Source organism: Scyliorhinus torazame, chromosome 10 (assembly GCF_047496885.1).
Source record: "Scyliorhinus torazame isolate Kashiwa2021f chromosome 10, sScyTor2.1, whole genome shotgun sequence".
In the NCBI taxonomy this organism is placed as follows: Eukaryota; Metazoa; Chordata; class Chondrichthyes; order Carcharhiniformes; family Scyliorhinidae; genus Scyliorhinus; species Scyliorhinus torazame.
This window is the reverse complement of record NC_092716.1, coordinates 142,834,047-142,848,909: the sequence shown is the minus strand read 5'-3', so window position 1 is coordinate 142,848,909 and position 14,863 is coordinate 142,834,047. Positions and strand designations below refer to the sequence as shown.

The window sequence follows — 14,863 nt, the reverse complement described above, 5'->3', positions numbered from 1 at the left end:
CCCAAACCCCCTGCCTGCCTTCCTCTCTGTAATAGCACCTTTCTAACTCTGGCCACCTTCCCTCCCCAGATGGATGAGGTAATCATTCCTTCAATCTCTCTATAAAAATTTTTTTTTAATGCCTTTGGCAGAAAAATCGGCAGACATTGGAAAATAAACAAATCGCTGCAACACGTTCATTTTAACCGCCTGTACCTGACCTGCCAGTGACAGAGGGAGATCATCCCACCTTGCCAGATCAGCCTTCACCCTACCCACCAAACTAGAAACGTTGTACCTACGGAGCCCCCCCCCCCCCAATCCCGAGCAAACTGCACCCCCAGGTAGCTAAAGTGAGTCCCTGCTCTACGGAATGGCAGTCCCCCCGCCCCCGGCTGAGACACCGCAAAATACTCTTGTCTAGATTTAATTTGTATCCCGAGAAAGACCCAAACACCCGAAGCAGCTCCAATATTCCCCCTATTGACACACTCGGTTCTAGCACGTATAACAACAGGTCATCAGCATGTAAGGACATCCCATGCTCTATCCCCCTCCCCCCCCGCACTATCCCTTTCCATACCCCTGAACCTCTTAACGCGTTGGCCAGCGGCTCAATTGCGAGTGCAAACAGCAGGGGGACATCCCTGCCTAGTCCTACGGTGGAGAGAAAAGTATCTCGAGCTGATGTTATTTGTGCAGACACTCGCCCTCGGCTCCTTATACGTAGCTTTACCCAGTCCACAATCGTGGACCAATCCCAAACCGTTCCAGAACTGCCATCAAGTACCCCCATTCTACCCAGTCAAATGCCACAACCACCTCTGTTTCCTTCCCCTCTGCCGGTGCCATAACCACGTTCGATATCCTCCCAACATTCGAAAAGAGCTGCCTCCCTCTCACGAACCCTGTCTGATCTTCACCTATCACCTTCGGGAGGCACTCCTCCAGCTTACCTGCTAGTATCTTTGCCAATACCTTTGCGCCCACATTTAAAAGTGATATGGGCCTATACGACCCACACTCAGTCAGATCCTTATCTCTTTTAAGAAACAGGGATATCGATGCCTGCCCCATATTTTGTGGTAACACCCCCTTCCCTATCGCATCCTCAAACATCCCCACCATTAGGGGTGCCAGCTTATCCTTGAATTTGTTATAATATTCCACTGGAAACCCATCCTGCCCTGCCACCTTCCCCGACTGCATCCCCCAATCGCATCTTTTATCTCCTGCTCCACTATCGCTCCTTCTAATGTAGTCCTGTCCCCTCCCCTAACCTCGGATACTCCAGCCCATCGAGAAATTCCTGGTCTCCCGCAGGTGGCTCTGACCTGCACAACACCTCATACAATTCCTCAAAGACCTTGTTAATCTGATCCGGAGCCACCACCAACTTCCCTGCCCTGTCCCGCACCTGAAAAATGTCTCTTGCCGCCGTCTCCCTCCGAAGCTGACCCGATAACATGCCCTGCTTTCTCTCCATGCTCAAACTGCTTGCTTGCCTCAGTTGGCGCACCCCCTTCATAGAATCATAGAATTTACGGTGCAGAAGGAGACGATTCGGCCCATCGAGCCTGCACCGGCTTTTGGAAAGAGCACCCTACCCAAGCCCACACCTCCAGCCTATCCCAGTAACCCCACCCAACCTTTTTGGACACTGAAGGCAAGTTAACGTGACCAATCCACCGAACCTGCACGTCTTTGGACTGTGGGAGGAAACCGGAGCACCTGGAGGAAACCCACGCAGACACGGGGAGAACGTGCAGACTCCGAACAGACAGTGACCCAAGCCGGGAATCGAACCTGGGACGCCGGAACTGTGAAGCAACTGTGCTAATCATTGTGCTACCGTGCTGCCCTTCCTGGTAGATAATCGGTCAAAACTCGCCTGTAGTTCCTTCCTTTTTTCCAACTTCACTGGGTCCCCATCTTCTGCCTAACTCTTATCTACCTCCAGCATCTCATCCATTACCCTCTGCCGCTCCAACCTCTCCTTTTTTTGTCTACCCTAGGCTTAAACAAGATCACCTCACCCCTCACCATCGCCTTTAGAGCCTCCCAGACAAATGCCTTCAACACTTCACCCTTACAGTTGGAACCCACATATTCCTCAATTACTTTTTCAATTTTGTCACCGAACCCTCGGTCCCTCAACAGTCCCACATCTAATTTCCACCCCAGCCTCTGTACTACCCCCTTCTTCAGTACCATATCCACCCAAGCTTAGCATGATCCGCTAGTGCAATTGGCGAGTACTCCAACCCCTTAACCCCAGAGGCAAAGCCTTCTCCTCCATGAAAAAGTCGATCCGCGAGTATACCTTATGGACCGCTGAGGAAAACGAGTACAACGCCTTCACCCGCCCTGACAGGACCAGCGAACGCAGCCGTGACCTGTCTAACCTTGGCTCCTGCACCAACTTCCAGTCTCTTCTCTCTCTTCCCCCCCCCCCCCCCCATCAGTTTGTGTGTGTCCAAGTCGGGGATGGCCCCAAACGCCACCTTCGCGAATCTCAATTGGGACCATGTATACTTACCAGCGCCACTAACCTCCCCTCCAGCGCCCCTATCATAATTACATATCTACCCCCCTGATCTGCAACCACATTCTCCATCTGGAACCGTACGCTTGCTGACCATTACTGTACTCTTTTGCTGACCATTACCTGCGTGTAAACCTTAAGAGAATCGTGACCAAGACTCCCAAGTCCCTTTGTGCTTCTGATTTCCTAAGCATTTCCCCATTTATAAAATAGTCCATACCTAAATTCCTCCTTCCAAAGTGCATAACCTCACACTTTTCCACATTGTATTTCATCTGCCACTTCATTGCCCACTCTCCTAGCCTGTCCAAATTCTTCTGCAGCCCCCTTGCTTCCTCAATACTATCTGCCCCTCTACATTTTTGTATCATCTACAAACTTAGCAACAGTGCCTTCAGTTATTTCTTCCAGTTCATTCATGTATATTGTGAGAGGGCAGCACGGTGGCACAGTGGGTTAGCCCTGCTGCCTCACGGCGCCGAGGTCCCAGGTTCGATCCCGGCTCTGGGTCACTGTCAGTGTGGAGTTTGCACATTCTCCCCGTGTTTGCGTGGGTTTCACCCGCACAACCCAAAGATGTGCAGGCTAGGTGGATTGGCCACACTAAACTGGCCCTTAATTGGAAAAAATGAATTGGGTACTCTAAATTTTAAAGAACATGTATATTGTGAAAAGTTGTGGTCCCAGCACAGACCCCTGAGGCGCACGCCACTAGTCAACGGCTGCCACCCTGAAAAAGACTCCTTTATTCCCACTGTCTGCCTTCTGCCAGTCAGCTAATCCTCTATCCATTGCCAGGATCTTTCCTGTAACACCATGGGCTCTTAACCTATTTAACAATCTCCTATGCAGCACCCTGTCAAAGACCTTCTGGAAATCTAAATAATTCACATCCACTGGTTCTCCTTTGTCCAACTTCCTTGTTACCTCCTCAAAGAACTCCAACAGATTTGTCAGACATGAGCTCCCTTTGACAAAGCCGTGCTGACTCAGTCATGCACTTAAAAGTACCATGCTGTCCCTGGGCCACGTGAGGTTGACGTGGACCACAGCCTCTGGCTAATCACCTATCCACTTTACAGTGATCGGTTAATAAAAATTCTGCTGCTGCTCTGAAAACCTGTGACCTTACTGATGGGACTGCTAGTTAGTGTTGTACCAGAATAGTAGTTGTGAGGGTTGCTAATGTGAATATTGGGAACGTCCTGGTATTACTCTGATTCTGGTGCTCTCCGTGTTCTCTGGTGCTGAGTTTCAGTCTCTCTGCTCCGGGTATTACTGATTCTGGTGTGTTTTTATTGTTCGTTTCCGGGATATGGGCGTAACTGGCTCGGTCAGCATTTGTTACCCATCCCGAGTTGCCCTTGAGAAAGTGATGGTGAGTTGCCTTCCTGAACCGCTGCAGTCCATTTGGTGTGGGGACACCCACTGCTATTGTGGTTGGAGTTCCAGAATTTTGACCCAGCAACAATAAGGAACGGTGATACATTTCCAAGTCAGGATGGTGAGTGACTCTTGAGTTGAACCTGCAGTTGTTCCCAGGTATCTGCTGTTCTTGTCCTTTTAGATGGCAGTGATCCTGGGTTTGAAAGCTGCTGCCTAAGGAGCCTTGGTGAGTTACTGCAGTGCATCTTGTAGATGGTACACACGGCTGCTACTGTTCATCAGTGGTGGAGGGAGTGAGTGTTTGTGGAAGGGGTAGCTATAAAGCAGGCTGCTTTGTCCTGGATGGTGTTGAGCTTCTTGATTGTTGTTGGAGCTGCACTCATCCAGGCAAGTGTAGTATTCCATTGCACTCCTGACTTGTGCCTTGTAGATGGTGGATAGGCTTTTGGGGTCAGGAAGTGAGTTACTCACCACCAAGATTTCTAGCCTTTGACCTGCTCTGGTAGTCACAGTATTAATATGGCTAGTCCAGTTCAGTTTCTGGTCATTGGTAACCTCCAGGATGTTGATAATGGGATTCGATGATGGTAATGCCTTTGAATGTCAAGGGTCGGTGGTTAGATCCTCTCTTGTAGGAGATGCCTGGCACTTGTGTGGCGCGAATGTAACTTGCCACTTGTCAGCCCAAGCTTGTATGTTGTCCAGGTCTGGCTGCATTTGGACGTGGACTGCTTCATTATCTGAGGAGTTGCAAATGGTGCTGAACATTATTATAATCTTTTTATTGTCACAAGTAGGCTTCCATTAACACTGCAATGACGTTACTGTGAAAAGCCCCTTCTCGCCACATTCCGGCGCCTGTTCGGATACACGGAGGGAGAATTCAGAATTCTCAGCTGGTACGGGAATTGAACACACGCTGCTGGCCTTGTTCTGCATTACAAACCAGCTGTCTAGCCCCCTGAGCTAAACCAGCCACCTTGTGCAGTCATCCGCAAAGAGCCCCACTTTGACCTCATGATGGAAGGAAGCAGCTGATGGTTGAGCCGAGGACACTACCCTGAGGAACTCCTGCAGTGATGTCCTGGAGCTGAGGTGATTGATCTTCAACCACCACAACCATTTTCCTTTGTACTGTGTGTGACTCCAACAGGCAGAGAGTTTTCCCCTGATTCCCATTGATCCCAATTTTGCTAGGGCTCCTTGATGCTCCAATTCTGTCTTGATGTCAAGGATAGTCACTGTCCCCTCACCTTTGGAGTTCAGCCCTTTTATCCATGCTTGAACCAAGGCTGTAATGAGGACAGGAGCTGAGTGACTCTGGCAGGACCCAAACTGTGTGCCAATGAGCAGGTTATTGCTGAGTAAGTGCCGCTTGATAGCGCTGTTACTCCTTCTATCACTACTGTTTGAGAGTAGACTGATGGAGCGGTAATTGGCCAGATTGCATTTGTCCTGCTTCTTGTATACAGGACATATCTGAGCAATTTTCCACATTGCCAGGTAGATGCTAGTGTTGTCGCTGTACTGGAACGGCTTGGCTAGGGCGCGCAACAAGTTCTGGAGCACAAGTCTTGAGGACCATTGCCGGAATATTTTCAAGGCCCAGAGCTTTTGCAGAATCCAGTGTCTTAGCTGTTTCTTGACATCATGTGGAGTGAATCGAATTGACTGAATACTTATACATATGAAGCTGGAGGACTCTGGAGGGGGCCGAGGTGGCTCATCCACTCAGTACTTCTGGCTGAAGATAGTTGTGAATCCTTCAGCCTTATCTTTTGTGCTAATGTGCTGGACTCCATCATTGAGGATGGGGATTTTTGTGGAGCCTCCTCCTCCAGTGAGTTGTTTAATTGTCTACCACCATTCACAACAGGATGTGGCAGGACTGCAGAGCTGAGGTCTGAGCTGTTGGTTGTGGGATCGCTTAGCTGTATCACTTGCTGCTTATGCTGTTTGACACACTAGTCCTGTGTTGTAACTTCACCAGGTTGACACATCATTTTCCAGTATGCTTGCTGTTGCTCCTGGCATGCTCTCCTCATTGAACCAGGTTGATCTCCTGGCTTGGTGGTAATGGTAGAGTGGGGGATATGCTGGTCCATGAGGTTACAGATTGTGGTTGAGTACAATTCTGCTGCTGCGGATAGCCCAAAGCATCTCATGGATGCCCAGCCTTGTGTTGCTAGATCTGTTTGAAGTCTATCCCATTCAGAAAGGTGGTAGGGTCAATAGGGCTGTCGTTGCCTTTGTCGTTTCTGGTGCCTAGGTCGGTGCTGGGTGGTCTGTCTGATTTCATTCCTTGGTGTTTTCTATGTAGTGGTTGAATGTAACGGAGTACAATAGGCTTGCATGACCATTTCAGAGGGTGTTTAAAAGTCAACCACATTGCTGAGTGTCTGGAGTCGCATGTAGACCAGACCAGGCAAGGATGGCAGATTTCTTTTCCTCAAAATCATGAAGCAGATTTGTTTTTGTGGCAATCGGCAATGGTTTAATGGTCAATTCCAGATGTTCTATTGAGTTTAAATTCCACCATCTACCAAGGTGGAATTCAAGCCTGGGTGTCTGGATTACCCGTCTAGTGACAATATAATTGTGCCACTGCCCTCCCTCTGTTTGGGGCTCAGTTTCAGTCTCTCTCTGTTCCTGTATTTCAGGTTGTTGGAATTATTGAGTCTCGTGCTCGGGCTGTGGACCTCCTGACTCACAACTACTATGAGCTCTTGTACGCATTCCATGTCCAACGGCACAACTTCCGCAAAGGTAAAGTCAAAACCTATGCTGCCAGTTCCTGCTGTCATCCGAATCCATTGCAATCCCAGCCGCATTGGACTGGTGCATTTTTCTTTAAATTGAACAGCTCTGTCTACAGGCCTGGGTATTTATCACTAGTAAAGCAGGCAGCCAGTCCACTGCTAAACCTGCAACATCAATTTGCTGTGGTCCACCATGAAATTAACAACCAACCATTCCCATATTGTGAATTACAGATGCTGAGGTGTTCACCATGTACATTAACAGGTGGCAGTCTGTCTCTTCCATGCACGAGGCTACTATTCTTTTGTCCAAACTCGCTCCGCTCTCACTGCTTTATTTCTTACTTTCCTGTCCCCTAGGGCACATCTCTCTCTCTCAGCCATGCCTTTTGTTTTTATTCGTTCATGAGACGTGGGCGTCGCCGGCTGGGCCAGCATTTATTGCCCATCCCTAATTGCCCTTGAGGGGGCAGTTAAGGGTCCACCACATTGCTGTGGAGCCACATGTAGGCCAGGTAAGGAGGGTAGATTTCCTTTCCTAAAGGACATTAATGAACCAGATGGGTTTTTACCACAATCGACAATGTTTCATAGTCACCTTTAGACTTTTAATTCCAGATTTTTATTGAATTCAAATTTCACCATCAGCAGTGGCGTGATTCAAACCCGGGAGCATTACCCTGAATTTCTGGTTTACTAGTCCAGTTTCAATACCACTATGCCACTGCCTCCCTGATGTAACTTTATGTTCATCTGTAAATTTTGTCTACCACTCTTGACATTAACCTATTATTTTTAGTTCCTTTTTGTCTCCGCTCCATTCTTCCCCCTGTTGATCAGCGAAGACATTTATTTCCTCTCGATACTGTGTCTCCATCTGCTGTTCCTTACCCCAACCCCTCACTGCTCCGCTGCCTTCTTGTTTTACCCCAACCCCTCACTGCTCCGCTGCCTTCTTGTTTTACCCCAACCCCTCACTGCTCCGCTGCCTTCTTGTTTTACCCCAACCCCTCACTGCTCCTCTGCCTTCTTGTTCACCCAAACTGGATTCCCACCCTGAGTAAGCTTACAACTGACCCTCTTTCTCTCAAAGTGCCCTGCAAAGCAAAGATTGTGGTCAACAACCCTGAGTGCTCCATCCTTTCTTGCTGCCTGGTTTACCCTCTGGAGATTAACTGCTCCAAGCTCCATCCTGATTCACCACTGCCCCATTATACTCAGTAGTCACAGCCCTCTCCATGTTTTCCTGCACTCATTCAAATCCTGTTGCCACTGGCTGTATTGATGTTGAGGCTTTGACTGGAACTTGATTTATGAGTTGGAGACCATGTACCCTACACTGCCTAAACACTCATGTCGCAGTGTGTCCCTTATCACCAATCCTATCTCTTCAGCAACACATGACATCTTTTACTCCCTCGCATGTCCATTCGTGCAGTTTCTCCTTTAAAATCCTCTTTTTTTTTTTCTCCTCACCATGTTCAAACTGAGCTAAAGATCTGCCTTTAGTTTCTCTCTGTTCACTGCTCTTGCCCTATCTGAGCTCATCTCATCCTTTAGAGCCTTCACCCTGTTGTGATCCGTGTTCGATGTCTAGCAAGGAATCCACAGAACAGCTTGTGACTTGTCCAAACCAGGATCTTTATTAATACATACGTGGTAACGATCTGATACAGAGCAAGTTATCATGGAATTTCTTTCTACACCCCTGGAACTACCCCTATGCACAACTGTCCTCGTGTACATCTTATAACCATCTGCGGATCACCGGGTATGCCTGCACTTGTATCTGAGTGCCTTGTCACATGCCCACTGTCTCGAGACCTCATGGTGGATCTAAACTACCACCTGCTGGTTGGAGGTCACACCACCAACTGTTTACAATATTGCATACAGGCACATCACCACACACCCCATTCTTTCTAAACTGCTGAGCATTGTGCTAGCCGGCATTATAAACAAATCCCACACCTCATGTAGGCCCTCCTCTTTGAAATCTGACACTCTTTAATGTGTGGCTGTTCTTGTTCAGTTCCACTCCGAGTTAGAGCATCTTCAGTACTGTCTTCTCTTCCCACCCTCAACACTATTGCCTCTGGAATACCTCAAGAAATATCCTTGCTCCAATGTTTCCCATTCTTGGCAATGTCATCCAAAGGCTAGGGGTGAATTTGCTGAATATCAAGGAACTGTCACCATCTCTCTCAGCCCTCCACTACTTCTCTGTTCAGACTGTTTGTCAAACAAACAGTTCTGGATGAGCCGCAGAGAAAACTGGATCTCCATTGTAAACATTGAGAAAACTACAGCCATTGGTTTTGGACCCGTCCACAAACTGTATTCTGCAGCCAACTGTCTATCTGCTCCATGTCCGTGGCTAAATCACAATATTTCACAACATCCTATTAATACTGTGCTCAGATTCCGACCCCATATCCTCTCCATATACAATTTGCCAGCTTCCACCTCCTGGTGCTGCTGTTCCTCAGTCTGTCAGCTACTGAAGCTTTCATCCATGCTTTTGTTAATTCCACAGTTGACTGTTCCAATGCCTTTATAGTTGGCATTGGACTTCCTCATCCATGTGTTCTGATGCCTGTACCTAATCCCGCAAGTCAAACTCTCCCGTCACCTCTGCCTAACATTGACTCCTACTTCCAACAATCGGGTTTGGAAGGTTCTCATCCTTATTATGAATTTTGTGCCTGCCTATCTCTGTAATCAACCATCACTGCCCCCCACCAAACTCACTGTAATCAACCATCACTGCCCCCACCAAACTCTCTGTAATCAACCATCACTGCCCCCACCAAACTCACTGTAATCAACCATCACTGCCCCCACCAAACTCTCTGTAATCAACCATCACTGCCCCCACCAAACTCACTGTAATCAACCATCACTGCCCCCACCAAACTCACTGTAATCAACCATCACTGCTCCCCACCAAACTCACTGTAATCAACCATCACTGCTCCCACCAAACTCACTGTAATCAACCATCACTGCTCCCCACCAAACTCTCTGTAATCAACCATCACTGCTCCCACCAAACTCACTGTAACCAACCATCACTGCCCCCACCAAACTCACTGTAATCAACCATCACTGCTCCCACCAAACTCTCTGTAATCAACCATCACTGCTCCCCACCAAACTCTCTGTAATCAACCATCACTGCTCCCCACCAAACTCACTGTAACCAACCATCACTGCCCCCACCAAACTCACTGTAACCAACCATCACTGCCCCCACCAAACTCACTGTAATCAACCATCACTGCTCCCACCAAACTCTCTGTAATCAACCATCACTGCCCCCACCAAACTCTCTGTAATCAACCATCACTGCTCCCCACCAAACTCACTGTAATCAACCATCACTGCCTCCCACCAAACTCTCTGTAATCAACCATCACTGCCCCCACCAAACTCATTGTAATCAACCATCACTGCCCCCACCAAACTTTGATTTGATTTATTATTGTCACATGTATTAGTATACAGTGAAAAGTGGTGTTTCTTGCATGCTATACAGACAACGCATACTGTGCATAGGGAAGGAAGGAGAGACTACAGAATGTAATGTTACAGTCATAACTAGGATGTAGAGAGAAGATCAACTTAATACGAGGTAGGTCCATTCAAAAGTCTGATGGCAGTAGGGAAGAAGCTATTCTTGAGTCGGTTGGTACGTGACCTCAAACTTTTGTATCTTTTTCCTAACGGGAGAAGGTGGAAGAGAGTATGACCGGGGTGTGTGGGGTCCTTAATTATGCTGGTTGCCTTTCCGAGGCAGCGGGAATTGTAGACAGAGTCAATGGATGGGAGGCTGGTTTGCGTGATGGACTGGGCTACATTCACAACCTTTTGTAGTTTCCTGCGGTCTTGGGCAGAGCAGGAACCATACCAAGCTGTGCGACAACCAGAAAGAATGATTTCTATGGTGCATCTGTAAAAGTTGGTGAGAGTCGTAGAGGGCATGCCTTAGTCTTCTGAGAAAGTAGAGTCGTTGGTGGGCTTTCTGAACTATAGTGTCAGCATGGGGGGACCAGGACAGGTTGTTGGTAATCTGGACACCTAAAAACTTGAAGTTCTCGACCCTTTCTACTTCGTTCCCATTGATGTAAACAGGGGCATGTTCTCCTCTACGCTTTCTGAAGTCGACGACAATCTCCTTCGTTTTATTGACATTGAGGGAGAGATTATTGTCGTTGCACCAGTTCATCAGATTCTCTACCTCATTCCTGTACTTTGTCTCGTCATTGTTTGAAATCCGACCCACTAGGGTGGTGTCATCAGCAAATTTGAGAAACGAGTTGGAGGGGAATTTAGCCACACAGTTATAGGTGTATAAGGAGTATAGTAGCAGGCTGAAGACACAGCCTTATGGGGCACCGGTGCTGAGGATGATCGTGGAGGAGGTGTTGTTGCCTATCCTTACTGATTATGGTTTGTGGGGAAGGAAGTTCAGGATCCAGTCACGGAGGAGTCGAGGCCCAGGCCACGGAGTTTGAAGGTGAGTTTCGTCGGAGTAATAGTGTTGAAGGCTGAGCTGTAGTCAAATAGGAGTCTGACATAGGTGTCTTTGTTATCTAGGTGTTCCAGTGTTGAGTGCAGGGCCAGGGAGATGGCATCTGCTGTGGACCTGTTGCAGCGGTAGGCGAACTGTAGTGGATCAAGGCAATCCGGGAGGCTGGAGTTGATTTGAGCCATGACTAATCTTTCGAAGCACTTCATAATGATGGATGTCAGAGCCACTGGACGATAGTCATTGAGGCACGCTGCTTGACTTTGTTTTGGTACAGGGATGATGGTCGTCTTCTTGGTCCGGTACTGTCCTTTGGCATCGTTGATGGATTTTCTTAGATCATATCTGGCTTTCTTGTATAGGTCAGGGTCGCCTGACTTAAACGCCTCAGACCTAGACTTCAGCCAGGGTTTCCGGTTGGTGAACACACGGATTTGCTTCTTTGGCACACAGTCTTCTAATGAAGTCAGTTACTGTGGTGGCGTACTCGTTCAGGCTGGTTGCAGAGTTTTTAAATACTGACCAGTCCACTGGCTCGAAGCAGTCCCATAGGAGATCATCCGATTCCTCAGACCAACATTGCACGACTTTCTTTGACGGATTTTCCCGCTTCAGCTTTTGCTTATAAGCCGGGAGCGGGAGCACAGCCTTGTGGTCAGATTTGCCAAAGTGTGGGCGGGCGATAGAGCGGTAGGCATGTTTAATATTTGTGTAGCAGTGGTCCAGGATGTTTGGGCCTCTAGTAGAACAGGTGACGTGTTGGTGGTAACTTGGTAGTACGCTCTTGAGCGTGGCCTGATTGAAGAAACTCTTTGTAATCAACCATCACTGCCCCCCACCAAACTCTCTAATCAACCATCACTGCCCCCACCAAACTCCCTAATCAACTATCACTGCCCCCACCAAACATTCTCTAATCACCCATCACTGCCCCCACCAAACTCTCTGTAATCAACCATCACTGCCCCCCACCAAACTCACTGTAATCAACTATCACTGCCCCCCACCAAACTCTCGAATCAACCATCACTGCCCCCCACCAAACTCTCGAATCAACCATCACTGCCCCCCCCACCAAACTCTCTCTAATCAACCATCACTGCCCCCCACCAAACTCTCTAATCAACTATCACTGCCCCCCACCAAACTCTCGAATCAACCATCACTGCCCCCACCAAACTCCCTAATCAACTATCACTGCCCCCACCAAACATTCTCTAATCACCCATCACTGCCCCCACCAAACTCTCTGTAATCAACCATCACTGCCCCCCACCAAACTCTCTAATCAACTATCACTGCCCCCCACCAAACTCTCGAATCAACCATCACTGCCCCCCCACCAAACTCTCTCTAATCAACCATCACTGCCCCCCCACCAAACTCTCTAATCAACTATCACTGCCCCCCACCAAACTCTCGAATCAACCATCACTGCCCCCCCACCAAACTCTCTCTAATCAACCATCACTGCCCCCCCACCAAACTCTCTCTAATCAACCATCACTGCCCCCCACCAAACTCTCTCTAATCAACCATCACTGCCCCCCACCAAACTCTCTCTAATCACCCATCACTGCCCCCCACCAAACTCTCTCTAATCAACCATCACTGCCCCCCACCAAACTCTCTAATCAACCATCACTGCCCCCCACCAAACTCTCTCTAATCAACCATCACTGCTCCCCACCAAACTCTGTAATCAACCATCACTGCCCCCACCAAACTCTCTCTAATCAACCATCACTGCCCCCACCAAACTCTCTCTAATCAACCATCACTGCCCCCCACCAAACTCTGTAATCAACCATCACTGCCCCCACCAAACTCTCTAATCAACCATCACTGCTCCCACCGAGCACTTCTATCCCTGTAATATAGAAACATAGAAAATAGAAGCAGGAGGAGACCATTTGGCCCTTTGAACCTGCTCCGCCATTCATTGTGATCATGGCTGATTCTCAAGTTCAGTACCCTGATTCAGCCATCTCGTTGCAGCAGTCTAGGGCCAGAATCGCGATAAGTAAATAAGAATTATTTGGTAATTCACTTAACGAGATTTTGGCCCTTGACTGCTGTAACGAGATGCAGACACCAGATTGAGAAGTAAAAACGTTAACAAACTAATTTATTAATAACAAGAGGAAAAGATGAATATATGAAATAATAACAACAATGATCCAACGATCCACCTAATCCCAAAACCCACCCTCCACCCAGACACACATGACGACTGGAATGGAGGGAAAAGGTTTAAACTGAAAAGCGGATTATGAGATTGTACTTTGTAGCCAGCGATCTCCTAATCATTTATCGAATCTGAAACTAGTTTGCAGAAAGCTCTCTCAATCAGCAGGCAGAGAGAGAGATTCAAAGCTGGCTCGTGCCTGGATCTCTTCACAGCACACACCCCAAACAATATATGGCACTCTTTGCAAGACCTGCCTTCTCTCTGGAACCTTTTGCCTGGCCCCACCAATCACAGGCCCCAATAGGAAATTGTACATTCCGATTGGCTGCTTGCCAAGTCTTATCAAATCATCATCACCAGTTCTACCACAGAACCTAAAGGGAATGTCTCGGCTTAATCCATCATGATAGGAGTTCCAACTCTGCCTAAAATAGAAATCCCAGATGGTGTAGCAACGTTGTAGCAGCTTAACGAGAAGCTAGTCAGCAGGGAGGGAATAAAAAGGAAAACGCAGGACAGACAAGTAGGGTTTTACAACAGTATCTTAACAGTAATCATCACCACCGCCCCCACCAAACTCTTCCCATCTCTGGAATCATGACCATTGCCACCACCATACTCTTCCTATTTCTGTAATCCATAAGGCATCATATTCTGTCAGATGCTTTATCACATAAAAATACAAAGCCGAAAGGCCATTTGGCCCATCGAGTCTGCACCGCCGCATGAAAGGCACCTGATCCGCCAATCCTAATCCCATTTGCCAACACTTGGCCCTTAGGCTCGAATGTTAAGATGTACCAAGAGCTCATCCATGTAATTTTTAAACAATGTGAGGCAACCCGCCTCTATCATTCTCCCAGGCAGTGTGCTTCAGACTGTCATCATCCTTTGGGTAAAAATATTTTTCCTCAAATCCCCCCTGAACCTCCCGTCCCTCACCTTGCACTTGTCTACCCTCGTAACCGATCCTTCAGCTAAGGGGAACAACTGTTCCTATCCATCCTGTCCATACCCCTCATAATCTTGTCACAACATGCGTGAATTAACTATTAATTCTTACAAACATGTCGAGATGTTTGGTCCAAGACTACTCCAATGAGTTGCAGGCACCAGATTTATAAGTAAAACGTTAAAACTATTTTTATAACAAGGAAAAAAATGAACATATCATGGCTGGAATGGAACAATGGTCTGCTAATATAACTATTCCCAAAACCCCATCTCACCCTCCACCCAGACACATAGTGGAAAGGGGAGGGGAAAGTTTAAAAAATAACAGGGATTTAGAGATATGAGAGAGTTCTTTCTGGTAACGATCTTTGTAGCTAGCAATTTTCTCCTGCCGTCTGCAACAAAAACCTGCAGGCTATAGAATGCTCTTTTTGCAGCATGTTCTCGATCCACTCTGCCTTTCAGTTGTCCGTCTGGTCTCTGTACAGAGATTATAGCTGCATGGTGAAGAGAGTTCT

The 14,863-nt window shown here is 47.8% G+C and overlaps 1 protein-coding gene across 1 annotated transcript in view; it reads left to right on the top strand.

Annotated features, from left to right (window-relative positions):
- The window catches only part of nup160 (nucleoporin 160), a 125,077-nt gene that overhangs the window by 82,894 nt on the left and 27,320 nt on the right, over positions 1-14,863 (top strand). The window contains exon 27 of the mRNA XM_072518792.1: positions 6,571-6,676. Within this exon, the coding sequence (XP_072374893.1) occupies positions 6,571-6,676 (106 nt within the window). The remainder of the gene's footprint in view (positions 1-6,570; positions 6,677-14,863) is intronic.